Source organism: Rissa tridactyla, chromosome Z (assembly GCF_028500815.1).
Source record: "Rissa tridactyla isolate bRisTri1 chromosome Z, bRisTri1.patW.cur.20221130, whole genome shotgun sequence".
NCBI lineage: Eukaryota > Metazoa > Chordata > Aves > Charadriiformes > Laridae > Rissa > Rissa tridactyla.
In genome coordinates, this window is record NC_071497.1 from 40481454 (window position 1) to 40503193 (window position 21740).

General features: G+C 35.3%; 1 protein-coding gene across 1 annotated transcript in view; it reads left to right on the forward strand.

The window, feature by feature from the left end:
- The window catches only part of CNTNAP4 (contactin associated protein family member 4), a 241172-nt gene that overhangs the window by 191475 nt on the left and 27957 nt on the right, over positions 1-21740 (forward strand). The window contains exons 12-15 of the mRNA XM_054186786.1: positions 1025-1144; positions 5128-5325; positions 11471-11627; positions 16080-16207. Coding sequence (XP_054042761.1) covers positions 1025-1144; positions 5128-5325; positions 11471-11627; positions 16080-16207 — 603 coding nt within the window. The remainder of the gene's footprint in view (positions 1-1024; positions 1145-5127; positions 5326-11470; positions 11628-16079; positions 16208-21740) is intronic.

Consider the following 21740-nt stretch of genomic DNA (forward strand, 5'->3'; position numbering starts at 1 on the left):
AAAAATATAGAGGTCACACTCTTCCAAAAACTAGCGTCTATTTTTTTAAAAAGCACCTCTTTTGGATTACTGTAGTAGTACTTTATAGCTTTTTAAAAAAATTAAATGAACTGAATTTATATAGAACAATATCTTCTAGACTGTTAATAATTATTATGGAGTTATGTTTTTATTTGTATAGCACTCATAACTATTATTCTTCTGAATCTAACAACTCTTTCTTTTTGGTGGAGTGTTTTCAAGTTTTGATAATAACGGATCAAGCACACTGTCTAATGTTGAAAAGAAAGACCAGAAGAGTATGACTGCTTGATAGCAATATAATGGTTAAAGGAGAAGTGAGGCTAGTGTGGTTCCTGTCTGTTTAAGTACAGAGGTGGACTCCTAAGTGCCTTTTCTTAGGTTTTCAATCATAAAGAAATCATCACAGCCTTTTCTTTAGGCCTTGACTGATATAAAGGACACTTGACATGGGACCGAGGAGCTGTCATTTTGTCTTTGATTATTTAGTTATTTTAGTGCAGTGTCTGACAAGTCATTTGTCCTTCTATAAAAAGGGAAGAAAATAAGAAGTGTGAAAGCCAAAAATTGCCAGGAGACAATCAGAACACCTAGGGACACTGCTTACCTTCTGTTGTATGTAATAATAACAACAACAACAAAAATCTGATTTTGTTGAGGTTTCAATGTCTATTTCTTCAAAATCTGTCATTCCCATTACTTGGCAGTTTTTACAACCATTTCATGGCTTCCTCCCTCAAGTTTCCAGCTTGAAATATGGAAGAAAAAGCTTGAAAATTCCCCTCATGATCTCCCCAATAAATAAACCCAAATGCCCTTTACAAATTCAAATGAAAGTATAGTTTTGATTATGTGATTTCTTCTTTATTCTTTCACAGTGAACACAGACAACTTCTTTTCCCCATTGACAGGTTCCACACACTTTTATTTTTAATTCCCTGAATTAAAAAAATGTGAAATTGTACCATAACATTTGTGATTGACAGAATGTGTTCTTTTACAGCCATCTATGAGCAATCATGTGAAGCCTATAAGCACAGAGGAAATGCTTCAGGCTTTTACAATATTGATTCAGATGGAAGTGGCCCCTTGAGACCATTTCTTGTATACTGTAATATGACAGGTGAGGTGATAAACTTCCTTAACTCACAGGTGTGTCTGTATGTGTGCTCATTATATTGGAACATGAGTTATCAAGTAAGAAGTCTCTGTAGCTTGTAAGTTTACTGTATACATGCGCAACAAAATGAAGGTGACTCCTTAGCTCAGAACATTGGGCAAAGAATTAGCCAGAGAAATTAGAATAACAACAGGATTCAGGCTGTGAAGCTAACACTGCATTCCTGTTGTGCTTTGCGTTAATGGGACTTGTGTTCCTTATGGAGACAAGGTCATAGTAGTTCATTTTTGGGGAGCCGATTTGTTTTCATTTAAGTTACAACCCCTTGAGGAAGTTCAAGGAAATGAGAAATAAGTTATGTTTTATGAGAAAATTACTGATTTTTCCCCGTAGCCTTCTGAAAAACTGTAATTCAGAACTGGACTTTGTTGTGAGGAATATAGACATTAAGCTTCATTTTTCAAGATGCAAGTAGGTATTTTGGAGAATGCAAATGCAACCAGTGGGACTCTCACAGCCTCACTTTCAGACGCCCTGCCTCCTCTTCTGCACACAGTTCTTTGAATCTGTTATATCACTGCAAAGTTTTAAATATCAAAATTTGTCATTAGTATGGTTTTTAACAAATGAGTTAATGCTCTCTGTGTATGTGTATTGGTACCTGATCTTTCAATGAAGCTTACATTTAAATGGCTTTTTGAAAATTAGTATTGTTTTATTTGTGGCTGTTTCCTCTTCTTTGTACTCATCTTCTATTTATTTGAATTATTTTCTAGACAAAATGATGGAAACACTATTGTTTTGTGTGACGAATATATTTTTACACAGTTATAACTGTCTGAAAAACTATATGAAAAAGTTATAGTTTAATTTGGTTTACGTATGTTTTAAGTGTTGACAACTTGACTTAGAAACCTTATCACAAGCTCTTTATGTTGATTTGTAAACAATTAGCGGGCACGTCTATTTCTTGAGAAACTGCCAGGACTCCGTCTGCCAGTGGCATTGGTTGATTTTCACAGTGATCTAAAGAATACTTATTATACGTACTGAAATGATAGAATTCTCATCATCTCAATTAGTCTGTGCAATTTAACTAGTCTCACCATAACAGCTCCTGATTTTGACTTCTACAGTGAACTGTGCTAGCTCACAGTGGGCAAAAGTCAGGTTGGCATAGGCCCTTAAAAGGAAATATCCTAGTGTCCTATTAGATTAAAAGAGACCAAAGAATCATGGCAGAAAGATGACAATTTTTTAAAGTGGGTATAACCCTCCAAGGTACAGTGTACTGTCTGATTTATCCTTGTGTTTCCATGAACAGCTGTTACTGTTTTCCTCAGTCACCGCTTGCTCACCACACTAAGCAAACCATATTGATCAGTTCTTCGTCTCAAGATGCAACCTGACAGGATGAATCTTCTGTATTTGTGTTGTTCCCAATTTCCTCATGACTGGTATTCCCTGTTCCCACCAGAGGCAGGGAAGGCAGATGCCTGCATTTTTCACAGCACTGCCTTGTCTTTGACATTCATGGGGATCTCTTGTCAGGCAGCTGGGAGGGAGGTGCCTTTCCCTGGTTTTATTCTTGGACATCAGTTTCAGAATGAAAAGCCTACAGTCCGTACTGCCAGTTAAGATGACCAAACTTTGCAGTGACCTGCTTTTCTTTTTCTTTGTAAATTTGGGAGTGTGACAGTGAGTCTGATAGCCGACCTTTGTCTTAATTTTTATGTTCAGCATAGCCTTTAGATGTATTTGTGCCTGTGTGTATGTGCACATACAAAAAGAAATCTAAGTTTGCTATATTTCAAGCCATCTTTTTTTACTTTTATTATTTGACAAAAAATTGCTAAACAATGATAGAAAATTTGCATAGACTCCTTTTAATATATTTTTTTACTTTAGGTTTTCTGATGAATACTTGTCCTGTAAGTGACCATGAGTTCTTTCCTCTCTACTAATATCTTATAACATCAGCCATGTGTGGCCTGTAGGAAGCTAATGAAATAAAAATACAGCTCTGTTAAATACTCAGCAATACTATTATTAGAACTTCAGAAATATTATCATCAATATTATAAGTTAGAAAAAATAATATTTCTCGTATCTACCCAAGTTACATTGGCCATTGCAATACAAGAATAAAGTGAACATGAATCTAAACGTGACCTGACTGAGCCAGACCAGCTTTAACTGGGAGCCTGCTCACCCCTACCTTGTAGCGAATTTTAGTCATGGCGGTCACACTGTTACAGGCTTTACAAGCAGAAGCTGAAACGGAATAAGTTTAGTACTTCTGTATTCATAGGTGAGGGGGCTTGGCAAAAGTACAAAACAGCAGAATCACATGAGCCTTAATCAGCCACCAATAACAGGACAATTTATATTTTGAAGAACATGGAGGAACTAATCTCTACTCTCAATCAGAGTGTGTGATGTTAGATTTCCTTGTACTCAAACTATAGGACAGAGTGACCAATGCGTTCCTGTGCTATGTTGCCAGCCAGTTGCACCCTTCCTGTGTCTCAATGTACAGGACAATTATTTCTCTAGTCTCAAAATATGTCATACTTAGCCTATGGCCTCTGGTAGTTTTTAAGCAATGCCTTCATGTAAGCATTGTAACATCAGTTTTAGTTCTTGATCTGTGTAGTTTTGCATTGTACTTTTTAGAATTAAAAATGCTTTCCACAATTGCTGTAGGAAGTTAAAAGAAGACTTTCAATGAAAGAATATTAGTGAAATATCAGTGTAACTGGCTGGAAAGCTATTGAACTGCTGTGTTGCTTAGTGTAAGCAACATGGCTCCAAGTTGGAGGAAGTCTGTCTCACACAAGACTACACGTCTTAGCACATACCTTTTATAAACGTACAATATATTGTTTATTATTTAACCATTTGAATTATATGTATATTTACATGCAAGTCATTTCTGCTCTTTTATTACGAGAGCATTGTTTTGGAACATATTTTTCTAGAAATTATGTTTGGAGTACTGAATACCTACTAGTGATTCACTGAAAAAAAAATCTTTCAGACACAGTCCAATTGCTTCTGGAATAAATATTTTGGCAATATTTTGCATGCCCCCAGTTTACATGAATCATAAGGCCTGTCTACGCAATGCAATGAAGTACGCAGCAGCCTTACTCAGCCGTATCTGAGATAAAAGTCAACTAGAGAGTAGTATGTGTTTTTTATGGAAACGCAGCTCTCAGTTCTGAACTAGTACTTCATCATGTTACAGTACTGAGTCAAGTGGGCATACCATAATGGTTACCATAAATTAATATTATGCCAGGTGTTTGGAAGCAACTTTCTATTGAACTTTGGAAGCTGAGATTCTTAGTCCTTCGCTAAATACGGGTTTTGAATAGTACTTCAAATAATGACTACAATTTGACTTTAGATGGCTAGAATAACTCACCATCATGTAATCTGATTTTTATAGTAAATACAGTATTTGCAAGCTACTTTTGCTTCTTTGTAATAGAAAAAGGCCATAGGCCACTTACTCACATAGAATAAATTAGTTCAAATTATAGTGATATATGTAATGTAGCTAGAATCTAGGATAGAATTTAATGTTATTTTATAAAAAAGAAAAAAAGCTGGGAAAAGTAAAAATAGTAAGTTTTATTTCTTTCTATACTTTCATTTCAATTTCCCAAGTAAATTATATCTTATTTCAGAGACAATTATTTGGGTTTTGTCACTTACTATTTCCTTATTCAACAATCAGAGCAAGCTGAATACCTGCTACAGTCATGGTATAATAATCTAATTATAAATAGAAACAATGATTAATTGTTTTCATTTTTGCTTAGTGATTTATGTCTCTGTATCAAACATGCCCAAAAGCACTTTTTGTGATCAAAGAAGTCACCTAAAAGTTTGGTTGATTTCCTTGTACGTTCTCTTTCCGTTACCAACTTATGCAACTGCTTCTTATTCTTTATTACTTTTCACATGTGTTTTGAAAGATACAACATGGACAATTATACAGCATAACAACACCAACCTAACCAGAGTCAAAAGTGCTAATCGAGAGAACCCACACACTGTGTTTTTCAAGTACTCTGCTAGCCTAGACCAGCTTCAGGCTACAATTAACCGTGCAGAGCACTGTGAACAGGAGCTTGCTTACCACTGCAAAAAGTCAAGGCTTTTAGATAAGCAAGGTAAGTAAAGCAGACAATCTTATTATGTTGCATAGTGCATTTTATTTTACGGGCTACTAAAGGTTTCTACCAAGGTTATGGCATTTTGCTGCTATGGAGTTTGAAATACTTCAAATATCTAGTACTCAGATTCCTGTAAGTTGCCAAGAGATATTTGAACTAGAAAAACACAAGTGTCAGTTTATAATGATCTTCATTCACAGAATTAAGTGTTCTTAAAGTTAATTTCTCTCATAAATCTTTTAAATTAACAGATATTATTATTATTAACAGAGCTCCCGCTTTTCTGCCTTCCAGGGATTTTTAAATCTTAATGAAGGAATTACTGGGAAAATATCTCCTTAAAAAAGACAAATTAATGCATAGATATCAGCAGAAGTTTATCACTGAATGTTTTTGAACACTTAATGAGCATATTGTGAGTGCTTGACAAAAAACATTGATAACATTAAATTTCCAATGTCCAATATAATCATTCACTAAAAAGAAGCAATAGTTAAAATGTGGATTATTGGAAAACATATATTTTTTGAAAAGAAAAATGGACATCATCTGATGTACTTAAAGAAAAATTAAGATATGTAGTCTACTTAACTCTTACTGACACAGGGCTGCCAACAAACTTTACCGAGAAAATCCATTCTAAGTACTACAAATAATGTGGACGTAAAAATCTCATTGTTCACTATATTTTGAAAAACTAAGAGAAATTGTTTGATTTATCTACCAGAAATTCTTAAACTGTTCAAACTGATTTCTTGGTATTCTTTCATATTAAGCAGGGAGCAGGCCTCTGAGTGCAACAGTTTCTGCTTCTGCCTCTAAACTTTTTCCTTACGTATTCTTTCTTCTTAATTATGTCATGGACATGGCTGGACTTCTTAAACTAGAATTCACTCATGGCAGAATATCTGCTTGAAAACATCCCCACAGCATTAAAGATGAGCCTACTGCTTAACACATCCCACTGAGCTTCCCTTTTACCTATGGACACCAAATTAGAGTTATGTTTGGTATTCAAAAACCTGGTTTACACCAAGCAGAGGGTTTCAAGATTTTGCTCTGTAGGTATTTCATTTCTTTTGACTGTTAACTGTCACATAAACTAAGTGAAAACCAAAAAAAAAAAAAAAACCACAATACCCTACCTTCTCAACTCACCAGTTACAACCGAGTGATCAATCTGGAAACCACGACAAAATTTAGGTCAGAGAAGAGCGGGAAAGACCTGGGCAAGCAGGACTCACTTTTTTTTTTTTTTTTTTTTTTTTGTGGTCCAAAGACGTTGCACAGGAATGCAAGTTTTTCTAGAAAGATGAGAGATCAATTATGCTAAGCCACCTAAAATTTACAGTTTTCAATGGTAGGAGTAAATAGGCACGGGAAAGTTATTTGACAGTTCTACAGATTTTCTAAAATCATTCTTTCTTTAAACACTACCACAGACTGTACCAAATGCAACCTACCATTTCTCTGAAGAGTGGGCTTTAGTCTGTTCTAAAAGAGAGACTTCTGAGTTAAGAGAAAGCTAGGATCTAGTGGTGGTCAGTCTTGGCTTCTGCATTGAGGCCACTTGAAAAAGGCAACGCTGACTTTTGTGATATATGGATGAAATAACACCACTTACTAAAGACATTTAGGGTTTGTGTTTCCTCCTCTGTTTGAAAGCAGCCAGAGCCACATTTTTGTAACTGTTAACAGGGTGTATTAACTTCACCTTACGTTTTCTAGCATTCTAATTTTAATCACTTCCTTAAAATAAAATTCAAATTTCTACATTACAGGATTTAGACCTGCCCTTTTTTGATTCAAGGGTAGTGACCATTGTGGATGACTTAATAAGGACGGATCCCTACATTCAGTCATATAACAGTAAAACCAGATACAGCTCCTGGGTGAAGAAGCAGATGCCACTTTGTAGATACAGGTTGCTCTGTGCTTTTGAAGGGCTAGGTGTCACCTACAAGGAGAAGGAAAAAGTGGTTTGTTTTTTTTAAATGTATGTGTTGGTACTTTTTTCAGGGGACTCAGTGATCAGTGCACATAGAATATCCACTGAAACAGATGTTTTCAGCATCTGAACTCTATTGGCAGTAAACAGTATGAGTTTGCAGTCTTAGAATCACTAATCATGAGTGGTTGATGTTGGAAGGGATTTCTAGAGGTCATCTGGTCTAACATCCTTGCTCAAGCAGGGCCATCTAGAGTTGGTTGCCCAGGACCATGTCCAGACAGCTTTTGAACAGCTCCAAAGATGGAGACTCCAAAATCTCTCTGGGCAACCTGTACCAGTGCTTAGTCACCCTTACAATAAAAAAGAGTTTCCTGATGTTCAGGAAGAACATCCCATGTTTTTGGGCAGTTTGTGCCCACTGCCTCTTGGCCTGTCACTGGGCACCACTGGAAAGAGTCTGTCTCAGTTGTCTTTACGCCCTTCCTTCAGGTAATTATATACACTGGGAAGACCCCCCCCCTCAACTTTCTGTTTCCAAACTTAACAGTTCCTGCTCTCCCAGCCTTTCCTAACTGGAGAGATGCTTCAGTCCCTTAATAATATCTGTGGCCTTACTTTTGACTCTCTCCAGTATTTCTATCTTTCTTTTTTAATGGGAGCCCAGAACTGGACACAATTTTCCGGGTGTAGCCTCATGTGTGCTGAATGGAGGGGAAGGATCACCTCCCTCAACCTGCTGGCAACACCTCAATCTCCTAATGCAACCCAGCATAACAGTAGTCTTCATTGCAGCAAGGGCACATTGCTGGCTCATGTTTAACCTTGTGTCCACCAGGACCCCTAGACCCACTTCTACCAAACTGCTTTCCAGCTCAGTGGCCCACAGCATATATTGCTGCCTGTTCTTCCGCAGGTTCAGGTCTTAGCAATTCCCCCTGTTGAACTTTATGAGGTTCCCATCAGCCCATTATCTTCAGCCTATCAAAGTTCTTCTGGATAGCAGCATGGCCCTCTGGAGTATCAGCCACTCCTTGCAAAATCTTGGTACATATAGCCATCCAACATGTTTGATAAGTGGTCAAAGATTAAGGTCAGATTTACATAGTGATCGCTGTAGTGTCTGTAGCTAAAGAAGGCCTGAATGAATCACCTGGAAATTGTGTAGACCAGATATCTAGCTCAGCACAGCACTGTAATGCGGAGCTACTTAGAGAATTAGCCATGTCAGTACTGCTTTCTCAAATACATCTGTACAGTCTTAGAAGTAGTCAAGCCATCTACTGTTAAATAAAAGTGGCAATGCATAGATAAGCCCTAGTTAAAACTGGGATGCACCTAAACTGAAAACAGTCAATGTATTCTGAATATATACTAAAATATGTTCGGTCTGGTAAATATTTTTAGTCTTTGAAAACAACAAAATGTAAGCCCTGGGCTTTCAAATATCTTCCAATTTATCATCTTTTTCTTTCTACAAATATAAATTTAGAACTTCCTGATACCATGGAAAGGGAGAATTCTAGTATCTTTTGAAAATGTTAAGGTCAAGCCACCCCATTAAATACTTCTTTCTGTTATCTCTTGGATATCAGGGAGCTGGGAAAAAGAAGAGGAATTAGGGATCCTCTCTTGTTTTCATGTCTTTTTTCTTCAGGATATATCTTTCCATTGAAAACTATGGAGAGAAAACAGAACATATTACCTGTTCTCTCTGAAGAGTAGTAATTTCAGATTTAAAACTATTACCAGAAAATATAGTTCTATGGTTTTGAGAGCTTCGGAAATATATTTCTCACCTATTTTTATATGAAATACATAATTTCCAGCTTGCTCCAGCAAGTATGCATTCTAACTTTTAGTGTCTCATTTTGACATAGTACCATAAACTTTAGAAGTTTTGTTAGAAGTTTTTGTCAGGAAGTTGCAATTATAAGTGTGAATTATAGTTAAATTATATAGGATGCTCAGCCCCTTTAGAAGAGCTCAGAGTGTGAAATAAGAATTGTCTTTGAAATACAAATGCTTTAAAATTTTGAGGGAAGTTTAGGAAGTTAAAGTGATGTAATTTGAAATTTTGGACTTGCTTAGTTGTTATTTCATTTATTCGGCATCTGAAGATAGTCTTCACCAAGTTTTCCTGTTTAAAATCACCTTTACCTTTTTTTGATATTTTGCTGATTTTTATGGATATTTTTTTGAATGATTTTATGGTCAGAATTACAAAACAAAAATAAAAACCAGTCAATCACTCATAGCTAACAACTGAAGCATACCTGACATCGAAATAAAATTCAAATAACATTATACTAAAATATGTTTGTTTAGTTTCATTTCAGAATTTGAAATGCAAATAGGTGCATTATCAAATTGCCTGAACATTGTAATCCCTCACACTTCTGCTATCTATAATCTCTACTAGCTACACCTGACAAATACAAAATTTGATGATGGTCACATGAAATATTTTTTCGAACATGCAGTCCACATAATAATTCTTAACTGACTGTATTTTAAGAATACATTATATTCAATCAGCCTTGATAGTATTTGCAAATGACATCATTAAAGAAGTCACCTATTAATACATTTATGTGATAACTATGAAGAAATCTGTAGCCGTTTCAATTAATATCTTTATTTTGCTTAGAGAAAACTTTCTGCCTGAGCAGGGATAACAAGCTGGGCTAATCACAATGAACTTGCATCATTTCAATAAACACTCTCTCCTCACTCTTCTGTATGAACAAATAACTGAGATCAGCTTTTAAACATACCCCAGTGTCCCCAGCAAAAGACGGAATATTAATTCATGACTATAATATAAAGCTAAGGCATAATGTTGAAACAGCAGAAATATTCTGCTTTTTACAGTCTTGGTTGTTGGAGGCTTTTTAAAGTGTTGTCTGATAAATTATTTATAAACTTTCTCTAGGTTTTCTTCCTCCTGTGATGGCCTGCAAACACAAACACTGATAGTGGACATTGATGGCATTATGCAAGTTTGACTTTTTCAGAAAATACACTGGTTTTTGGCCTGCTGGGCTGACAGTTGTGTGGTAATGAATGCAGTCAGTATGTTCACAATCTGAGAGATTGTCAGTGTAACAGAGGTCTTATCTAACAGTGAGGTTTAATAAGCAGTGGCAGTTATAAATAAAGTTGAGACTAGGATAAATTCCAGCTTCTTCATGGGGGCCTGCTGCTGAAAACTTGGAACTCCAACAACAAAAAGAAGCACATCTATAAGAAACTCTATAATTTAACAGTACTTGATTTCTTCTCATGCCTTGACTTTCGTGGACCCTTCATCCTTCTCATTTGAGATGGTTTATCTTTATGCTTCATATCTTTTAGTTATTATCTGTTTTGAATATATTTTCTGTTGCTGTTCTTGCTTGGCAGCATCTTTAAGCTCAATATACAATACTGTAACATTAAGGAAACATCTGGTTTTACTGTTTTTCTACAAACAATGCTGACTGGATGCACCACACAGAGATGTAATAGTCCTGGGAAGCCTCATTTCTGCTCACCACATACATGAACTTGCTTATGGCAGAACCATTAACATGATTTCTGCTGTCTCCGAGTGTATAAATTCTGAGTCTGCTGCCTGTGACGTAACAACTGTCTTTGGGCATTTCTGATTAACACCACTATTCAGATGCTAAATGTTTGTCACAGGTATGGGTAGTAGTACTCTATAGCACTCCTGGTAGCAGGATGAGACCATGTCTGCATAGCTTTTCTGTAACTCTTCTCATTCTATTACTGGTAGCTCCATGATCTGAAATTGATATATAAGAAGGGAATATAAGCTACCTTGATTTTTAGGGTGGTGGTATCTCCTTTTTCATGGACCATTTTAAAATGAATTATATAAATGGGCTACGTAAGATAAATGATTCTAATATCTTGGCTGGCTGAGTTCTGGCCTGCGAGTTCTCTTTTCTACTAATGCAAGAAAAAACCTGTGTCAATCATTTAATAGCTGATAATGAAGTATTAAAATGAATCATTACTTATCAGGTAAAAGTAGTAATTTATTTTTTTTCCAATTGTTGTTTAAAGTTTTTAGATTTGAGGAGTAATTGTTTTCTTTTTAACCTTTTGGAAACTTGTTTGGATGAGAAAAATTGGGAGAAATATGAGACAAGACTGGGCACTGATTGTCTCTCATGTACTTTTTAGATGGGATGCCATTGAGCTGGTGGATTGGAAGAACCAATGAAACACAGACTTACTGGGGGGGTTCCTTGCCTGCTGTACAAAAATGTACTTGTGGATTAGAGGGAAGCTGCATTGATTCCCAGCATTACTGCAACTGCGATGCGGACAGAGATGAATGGTGACTTTTTACTGTTACTTTTTCACAATATTTTTACAGTAAAGTAAATGAAGAATATATATAGGCCTTAGTACATTTAGAACACCAAGGCAGCTGTAAATTTAAATTACCAATGTCACCTGCCTCTTTGATATAGAACACATTTTCTCATAAAATTATAACTATATAAATTAAGTATATAGTTATATATACTAATGCTAATATACTATACTAATAACAGCATACATATATATATTTATATATATATGCTAATTCTTTCACTCTGAATTCTAAGAAGAGTTTAATTATATTACAGGCCGGTTAGTCTCACCTCTGTCCCTGGAAAGGTAATGGAGCGACTCATTCTGGATGTCGTCTCCAAACACATAGAGGAACAGGAAGTTATTGGAAGTGGTCAGCATGGATTTACCAAGGGCAAATCATGCCTGACCAATCTGATAGCTTTCTATGATGTTATAACGGGTTGGCTGGATGAGGGGAGAGCCGTAGATGTCATCTACCTTGACCTTAGCAAGGCTTTTGACTCTGTCTCCCATAACATCCTCATTAGGAAGCTGAGGAAGTATGGGCTAGACGAGGTGACAGTGAGGTGGATCGAGAGCTGGCTGAGTGACAGAACCCAGAGGGTTGTGATCAGCAGCACAGAGTCCAGTTGGAGGCCTGTAACGAGTGGTGTCCCTCAGGGGTCAATACTTGGACCAATTTTGTTCAATATATTCATTAATGACCTAGGTGAGGGGACAGAGTGTATCCTCAGCAAGTTTGCTGATGATACCAAGCTGGGAGGGGTGGCCGACACTCCAGAGGGCCGTGCTGCCATCCAGCGTGACCTGGACAGGGTGGAGAGCTGGGCAGAGAAGAACCTAATGAGGTTCAACAAAAGCAAGTGTAGGGTCCTGCACCTGGGAAGGAAGAATGCCAAACACCAGTATAGGTTAGGGGCGGACATGCTGGGAAGCAGCTCTGAGGAGAAGGACCTGGGGGTCCTGGTAGACAGCAAATTATCCATGAGCCAGCAGTGTGCCCTTGTCGCCAAGAAGGCCAATGGCATCCTGGGCTGCATAGGGAAGACTGTGGCCAGTAGGTCGAGGGAGGTCATTCTTCCCCTCTACTCTGCACTGGTGAGGCCACAACTGGAGTACTGTGTCCAGTTCTGGGCTCCCCAGTTCAAGAGGGACAGGGAACTACTGGAGCGAGTCCAGCGAAGGGCAACCAAGATGATTGTGGGACTGGAGCACCTCCCTTATGAGGAAAGGCTGAAAGAGCTGGGACTCTTTAGCCTGGAGAAGAGAAGGTTGAGGGGGGACCTGATTAATGTTTACAAGTACCTAAAGGGTGGGTTTAAGGAGGACGGAGCCAGGCTCTTTTCAATGGTTCCCAGCGACAGGACAAGGGGCAATGGGCACAAGCTAGAACATAGGAAGTTTCGTTCAAATACACGGAAAAACTTCTTTACAGTGAGGGTGACAGAGCACTGGAACAGGCTGCCCAGGGAGGTTGTGGAGTCCCCTTCTCTGGAGATTTTCAAGACCCGCCTGGATGCAGCCCTGAGGGATGTGGTTTAGGCAATCTTGCTCTAGCAGGGGAGTTGGACTAGATGATCTCTAGAGGTCCCTTCCAACTCTGAAGATTCCGTGATTCCGTGATATACAGATACTTTCTAGTTTTTTGGTATATTGTATGTTATATATTAAGACATTAGCTCTGGTCTTTAGTACAGCTTCTGTTATTAGTTTAAGAATACTGAAAGTAATTAAAGCTAAAATAAAAGGTGTCAGAAAAAATTCAGTTAATTTTTAGCATAATTTTTAACTACACTTTTAAGTTTAGACTTTTTACCCCCTTCTTTTGCCATTTAGAACTTAGATAATTAAAATTGGACATCCTTGCTATCACCTGACTTTTCACTTAAGAGGATCAGATACAACTTTCTCAACAATAGCTCCAGTGCGGTACAGGACTTTACAAAGCAGATAGGGACTTTTCAAATTAAAGTTTTCTGATGAAGAAGCTTCTAAGCTTTTAAACTAGTAAAGCATATTTAACTTATATAAAACCAACTCAGTGAGTACATTAATATATGCATGTTAATAAATATTAATAAATGTATCAACATCTGGTTTTTGAAAATAGAAAAATGTAAGGAAGGTACTTAGGAACATCTTCATGTGTACAAAATGAAGCAATGCATTACTTTATCCTCAAGCTAGATATCCGGTCTTCCTTTAAAGGAACAACTAGTGAATTTGGTTGGAAAATACTCACTTTCTCATCATGACCAGACAACTCAGCAGATACAGTGAAAGGCTTAGTTAAAGAAAGTTCTTCACAAGTTTCAATATCTGTAGGAATAGAATTTGCATCTGCTGTAAAAATCAGAGTGGTATCTTCTGTGCTCATTCCAATAAAGAGATTAAACAAGTACACAAAACACTAGGATTTCTCTATTACTCTGCTGTACAAAAATACAAAAAATTTTTGATTCCCAGCAGCAAAATAAGTATTAAAAGGTAAATGCATTTGAGACAAGATTTTGAATAGTTTCTAGAATATATAATACCTTGCTCAGTTTTGTCATTCATTTAATGCATGCTCACATACATAGGTTAATTTATAATGGTAACACACTTGTAAATTAAGTAGATAGAGGATGATGTGCATGTCTTCACTGTAATAACTTTGAGTAAATTGCATATGCTGATAAGTCTATTACGCTGAAAATATAATTACTTCTGGTTTATATTTCTGTATGTATCCACTTTTGAAATTTTAATTTTCCTTTTAAGTGGATATTTATCCAAGTAACTCCAATGTCATGGAGGCTATGTTTACACTGTATGCTTACATTTGGTTGCCTAGAGACTACTGGTTTGAATCAGTTTTCTCAATACTGTTCATCGGGCAGAAAAAGTAGGTAGAAGCTGTGCTTATTTGAGATGCTTTCTGTGCACAGAAAACCAGATTTAAACACAGTGAGGTTTTGAAAATATGATTTTGATATTCTATTTTCATAGTGAAATCTATCTTATTTCATAGATTGGACACAGATTTAGTTCTAAAACTCCTTGTTTGACTAATCAAAATCTTTAAGTCTCTAAAAGTCTAAACCAAAACAGATTTTTTTTTAAAAAATCCATTCCTAAGGATCTACAAAAATACAAATCCTTTTTGCAGAAAGGGTAAGTTAGCTTCTATTCAGTTTTCCTTAATTTGCAGCACAGTATTATTAAAGTGAACACTTCCAGTGTTTTGAGGTTTTTTTTCAGTTCTAAATTAGAAATCTGCAGTATTTCACTGCGTTAAAAATTAACATTTCTTTTAAATGTTTTGCATTCCTCACTTAGGAAAAAAAAAATTCTGGAAAAAAAAATGTACATTTGTGTGCACTGTGCTCCAAGACAGATAAAAAGAAACTGTACATAGGGTAAAGATGGTAATGTTAGTAAAGGGAGGAGGGAGGGGAGGAAAAAAACCATTAATTTCATTCAGCACAAGGATGGCATCTCTTCCTGTTGTCTCACTCCCAGTGCTTGATGTACTGAGAGAGGGTGTTGGTAAACCCAATCATGTTCCTAGAGAAATGTGGCTTCCTGGCTGAAGTGTGTGTCTCGTGTTCAATCTTTGAGCAGTGTGATTTCCAGATTGCCTCCCCTCTCTGAGTTTGTACTGTTGTCTCTGAGCTATTTGGTTCACCCATTAAAGGGAAGATTCAACTATAAATGGATTGAATGGACAGATTGAATTTTCCAGAATGATCCTGATTGATTTTTTTTTGGGAGTTCAGGGGAAGCAATTTTAGGGACAAAACTGGTGCTTATGAAATTTAGAAATTCAGTTCTGACACTAAGTTAACAAAGATTTTAAACAAGGAATTTGGTCTAAGATTACAAATACTGGATGCTCTGAGTGCTAGGTTGCATCTTTCTTTTTCTGCGACTTACATATTTGTAGCATATGCTGCTTTTCCTGTACATAACTTTGTATTTTTGTATTTGTTTTTTTTTTTTTAAACTTTTGTTAAAGTGAAAAAGTAAAAAAAAAATTAGTCTTTTTTGGAAGTTATACTAAGCCATTTAATATGCTATAGTGAAAAGACAGGCCATTATAGATACAGCATGGCCTCAGCAACATAAAGTTACTGACATTGGCAGATACATTAGCTTAGGCAGACAGTACCCATTTATGTCAAAAAGAGTTTTCTCATGCTTATGCAGACAAGCATAACCATAAAACTGGCCACTTCCCATGAAATTATTTCAGTCCTGTCAAATGATCACAATATCAATACCAAAGCATATGTTTGTATTCACAATTGCTTGTATTACCCATAGAGTTATGCAGCACTTTTTTTCAGAATTTAATTATTTCATTTTCTCTAGAAATGTGTCAATGATAATGAAATGTTTATCAGAAACATTTAGGAAAGCTGTGTCTTTCATTTTACCTTTTCAGGACTAATGATACTGGGTTCCTCTCCTACAAGGAGCATCTACCAGTAACAGAAATTGTGATCACTGACACTAACAGACCAAATTCTGAAGCAGGTTACAAACTGGGTCCTTTGCTTTGCCGTGGTGACAGTAAGTAACAACTGCAGAGTTTTACTAAGCAACAATGGGTTTTGAGTGCAATAAATTTTTAATGATGTTTGCTAAACAGCCTAAGATATACTTTTGTAAAAATTTCATCCAGTTTTTTTAGTATTTAGAAAGGAAAAAGACAAAATGCCATGGTCCAGTGTAAACCAGAGTAGAATTGTAAAGATATCTTTTTGATGATACATATCAATAGTAAAGAAAGAAATAATATAGTTCTCAAACAGATATTTTGAGTACAAAATCCAGTGTTTTAATGCAATTTGAATTAAGTTATAAAGCATTACATGAAGGGGAATTCATAATTGGTTACCATGTCTTGGAATAAATATACCCTTCACTAGATATGCTTGCCTACATCACCACACCTTATGCATTTTAACTCCTCTGAGTATTTACGCAACTAACAAAATTATATTAGAGAAGATTAATCCCCTACATGCAATAGCTATGAGCAAAATTTAGACTCCACATAAGCACTTAAAATATAGATTGTTATAGAGTAATTCAAAACATAAAGCTTGTACATCTTGAGTATGTATGTAGTAACCAGAAAAAGATCATGTGCGAAGAAATCATTTAAAGATAATGAGACAACTGCAGCAAAATTGATACCTCATTGAAGATTTGTGATCACATTTCTGATTTCATTAATTTCAATCTTTATTGGCAAAAAAAATATATTTTGTTTATGTTCAATAGTAAACTATTGTACAAAATGCTATAGCTGCTGCTGCTTGTAATCAAGAGTCAGGAGATATAAATCATCCTAAAGATCTTCACTGAAGAGCTGAACGGGCAGGATTTTGTCTAAAGTTGAGTAAGGAAATAAAATATTTAATAAGCTTAATCAATTTACATCAAATGGTACCCTATGAGTTTTCATGAACTTTATTATTGTTTCAAATAATTACAGATTACTATTTTCATTTGTAATGTGATTTTCCTCTTTCATCGTATGATGTGTTTCTTTTTCAAATTTCTTCAGCCTTTGTGAATCAGAGGAAATGAATACCAGTAAAGAAGTACTGATCAGTATTTTTAGGCTCACTCAGGAGACTGCACAGATAAATAAGTATAAATTAGCATGTATTTATTTTTATGTCACCTGTGCTTTCATTCCTGTGACTTGCCAGGGTAATTATGCCTGGAAGATTTGTTAAGATTTGCGTTACAGCAGTGCATTCTAATTTTCTTATGAAAATTTATAAAACATGGAAAAAAACGTGTTGGGTGTTTCCTTTTCACTTGTCTGATACCTGATTGTGAGCTGATCATTTATCCTACCTATCAAAGGAACAGTTATCTTCACGGGGATTATGGTACAATTCAGAGTGGAAAGGACCTACAGAGGTCTACTGCTTACAGCAGGACCAGCTGTGAGGTCAGACCAGGTCTCTCAGGGCTTGAAGACCCCAAGGATAGAGCCCACACTGCTTCTCTGGGCAGCCTACTCCACTGCTTGGCTGTCCTCATTGAGGATTTAGTTTTAATTTGATCAAGCCTAAAACTCTGTTGTTTCAATTTATACCCGTTGTCTTTGATACTCACACCATACCCCAATGCAAAGAGCCTGGCTCCATGTTCTTGATGATTTCCCTTTAGGTTTTTGGGGCTGCTGTCAGGTCCCCCACAAAGCTGTCCCTCCTTCAGGCTGAACCATCCCTTCAGACATGGCCTCCCCCATACTTACTCCTGTTTATAAATGGTTTTTCTGCACTGGAGGGCCTAAAATTGGAAGCAGTATGTAGATGTTGTCTTACAAGTGTTACATAGAAGGGGATAACCACCTCCAGCAATTGACTGACCATGCTTACATAGCCTATAATGCAGCAGGCTTCCATTGTGGCTAGGCACAATGAAACCAAAGACATGACAGCAATGAAACAGAAGTATTTACAGCTTTCGTAATATTAATAAGTGGGGAGAATTTCAATTTCACGGCTCACCAAGTTCCCAACTATTATTAATTACATAACCTGACCCCAATTATCACAAATCTTAAAACATGGAATCCAACTAGTTTACCCGGGTGAATCATTAAAACATACAGACTGTTCTGAAACCCATTGACGTCCCTGCTTTTATTTGATGTTTGCTTAGTTTGAGTGATTGAATTGCTGCAAAATTTCACGCTGATGCTAAATGATCACAGTATTTCTAGACAAGCTGCAATAGTGAACTCCAAAATATCATGAGGACAAGCACAAAAAGTTAGAGTCTATATTTCAGAGACATATTTTTTTAATGTCAGACAACTTTATAAAATTTGGCTTCAGAAAGAAGCGATTTGGGACTGAAATTATCTCAATGAAAAGAGCTTTCAGAATATAACAGTTAATGGAAATAATACAGGAAAAACCTTGAAAAAGAAAATTCACTTTGATTGTTTAATAAGAGCAGTAATACAATTTTTCTTAGCTGTTTAGATCATAAAGACAAAAATAGTAAGCGTGCTTCAGGGAGGTAGGGCCTAAAATTTGAGAAAACAATACAGAATTTTTAAAGGAAAAACTGATGTAAAATAACAGAATTTTGACATAAAAACAAAGTCCAAGGTGTTGAGTAAAATATTAATTGTATTATAATATATAATGAAGTATATAAATATTAAGTATCATATAATGTTATATATTCTATATCACATTTTCTTTCATGTATCATGTGTAATATAATAAGAATATGATACCATTATCATCCTATATTATTCTATATATTTTATAGTATAATAATATATAATATAGGATATACCATATACAATAGATGATATATATTATATATTGTATTACTTTATATTAATATCTTTTCTCATATACAACATAATTATATATGTTACAATAAATATTCTATTCTATTATTTTAATCATACTGGAAAAGACTGAGTATATGACTTACAAGAATGTTTTGCAATGGTTTTTATGTACCAGCAGCAGTTTTTATAATGAAAATTTTCTTTATAGTTCAATTTTCCAGAAAATCTAAAAAAAAAGAGTTCTAGTAGTTTCTGAGTTCTACATGTTAAATTACACACTAGACAAAACCGATGAAGCAAGTGTAAACTCTCTTGTAAGATCAGCAATAACATATTAGTAGCACTTTGAAGCTGTGGGAAGGAAGCAGACCATTATTAAGGTTTTTTCTAATCTGAGGTTACAGACACCCATAAGTGTCAAATTAAATGCACTTTTAATGACATTTATTTTCTTCTACACCTTTGTATTGGTGGAGAACACATAAAATTTCTAGTAGCAAATATTCATTTCTTAGAAGTGCTGTCAAATAAGGAAAAATAGATATTCTTGAATTCACAAGTGTGATTTGAGTACTCTACAGAGAGATTATTGCTTATTTCTGCTTCTGTCAGTCTCTAATACTAATTTATATAATTCTACTTTGTAGGGGGTATCTTTTTATTAAAGATGTTTTTTGTTCCTTCCAATGGACATAAGGTCTTCAGAATAACTCACTGGCATACCAAATAAAAATGTGGGGAAAAGGTTTACTTGCATTCGTGGTACACTTAGTACTTTGTGAAATTATTCAAAACCAAAATATTATAAATTCTCATTTCATCAATAATCTATTCCTTGTCGGACATCTGCTTAGAGATAAAAATAACTATTTATGGCCACAGCAAAATAAAGTAGACCCATAAATGGTCATGGAATCGAATTGTCATAAACCATGCATTCACTTGACCAAGTTTCCAAGTTAGAGTTACTTCATTACGTACTTCTAAGAAGTCATGTATTGTAACTCAAATGCAGAACTCTTATTTTCACTCTTTTATTTAACATTGCATTATGGTACTTTTATGGATTGAATCTCTTCAATGAAGTGTGGTACTTACAGAAAACCAAACCATATTTGCTATAACAAAGACAGAAAGAGTAATCTAATATACCAGCATAGTTATTTTTATGTATAAAGTTTCATTCAGATATTAATGATTTTTCTCAGCATTTGCGGTAGAGTTAGGTATCTGTATTTCTAAGAAGACAAAGTGCAATGGAATTCGTCATGATATTCTAGAGGAATATAGCCATTAAGAGAAATCAGGACAAGATTCGGTGACACCCAGTTCTATAGATATGACTAGCACTCACCTATACCTGTCACCTTTAAAATATTACTGATTCATTTCTATATTCCCTTTTCTGCTGTACAATACATCTAATAAATTGTATGCCAGCATTGCTGGTATCAGATTGCAAAATATATCTAAATATAATGAAAATTAAGATTCATATTAACCTATATCAACTGACTAGAGTGACAGGAAAGATTTTGAAGCATATGAAGACAAAAGAAATCTTTGGGCCATTAATAGATAGAAATACTATGGTTTTCATATAAAAGAAAGAGGCAACTTCATTATTTTTGTAATTATTCAAGAAAAATCCAAACTTTGATTAAATGTTAATAGAAACAGTCAGTTAGTATGGGTAGACTTTTACAAAACTACACCATTCAAGGGTTTTTTTTGTTGTTTTACTTGAAAAAACTTACTGGAAATACTCTGATTTATTACTATGAAGTTCCAATAAGTATTAGAACATATAAATATATCCAGAACACTGAAAGAAAGCTAATGTGACAAAATTATGTGTAATAAATGTGTGATTATAATCGGTTAGCATCAGACTTATTCTTGGTCCCAAAATAAAATTTAATATAGATCTTAATTGAATAAAACAAAATATAAGGATAGTGCAATGCAATGTAAGATAATATATCATTCAGCATGGGTTTATATAAGGTAAATTTGGCTAAATTTTTGAGGGACTTTAGTGCTGATAAAGGGAATACTTGTGAGGTGAGATACTTGGAGTGCAGTAAGATATTTGACGGTGTCACAGACTTGGTTGAATGAAAAAAAAAAAGGAAATGTACAAATTCAGCTGCAAAATGATAGTACAAGCAGGCAAATGAAAGCAGATAATCCATTCAACATGAGTTCCCAGTTTGATATTTAAACCCAAAAAACTTAGCGTGAGCATTGGATATAATAATTTTAGAGAACAACTATACTAACTGATCATAAGTGATACTTTCATTAAAGCAGCACAGTAAATTTCTAAATTTAGCCAAAAAAATCTGTTAACCCTATCTGCAGTAGCCTGAGAAATCAGGGCATGTCTTTGTTAATAACAGAAATCTGTATACTGAGTGTTCACTTATTATTATTATTATTTAGTTTTACAATATTAATTTATTCTTTTCCTAACCTCAGTCTAATCAACATTATTTTGATCCTCTTTACTGCTTCCTGCATAATGAAGAAGTTAATACAAGCCTTTTGTTGCAGTTTTACAGTATATAAAAAGGATGTAAGGTTAATGGATTGCATTAGAGAAGTTAAGAGATGCATTTTTTAGTGAGAGCCTCTTAATCTCTTTGCTTAACTCAGGCAAAATCTGAGGTGACATGCTCAACTTAAATGGAGTTTCATAGAGTTAAAACTTTCAAATAATGTTCTTGAAAGCAGAAGAGCAGATCAGAGAAAGATCCAGTGGTC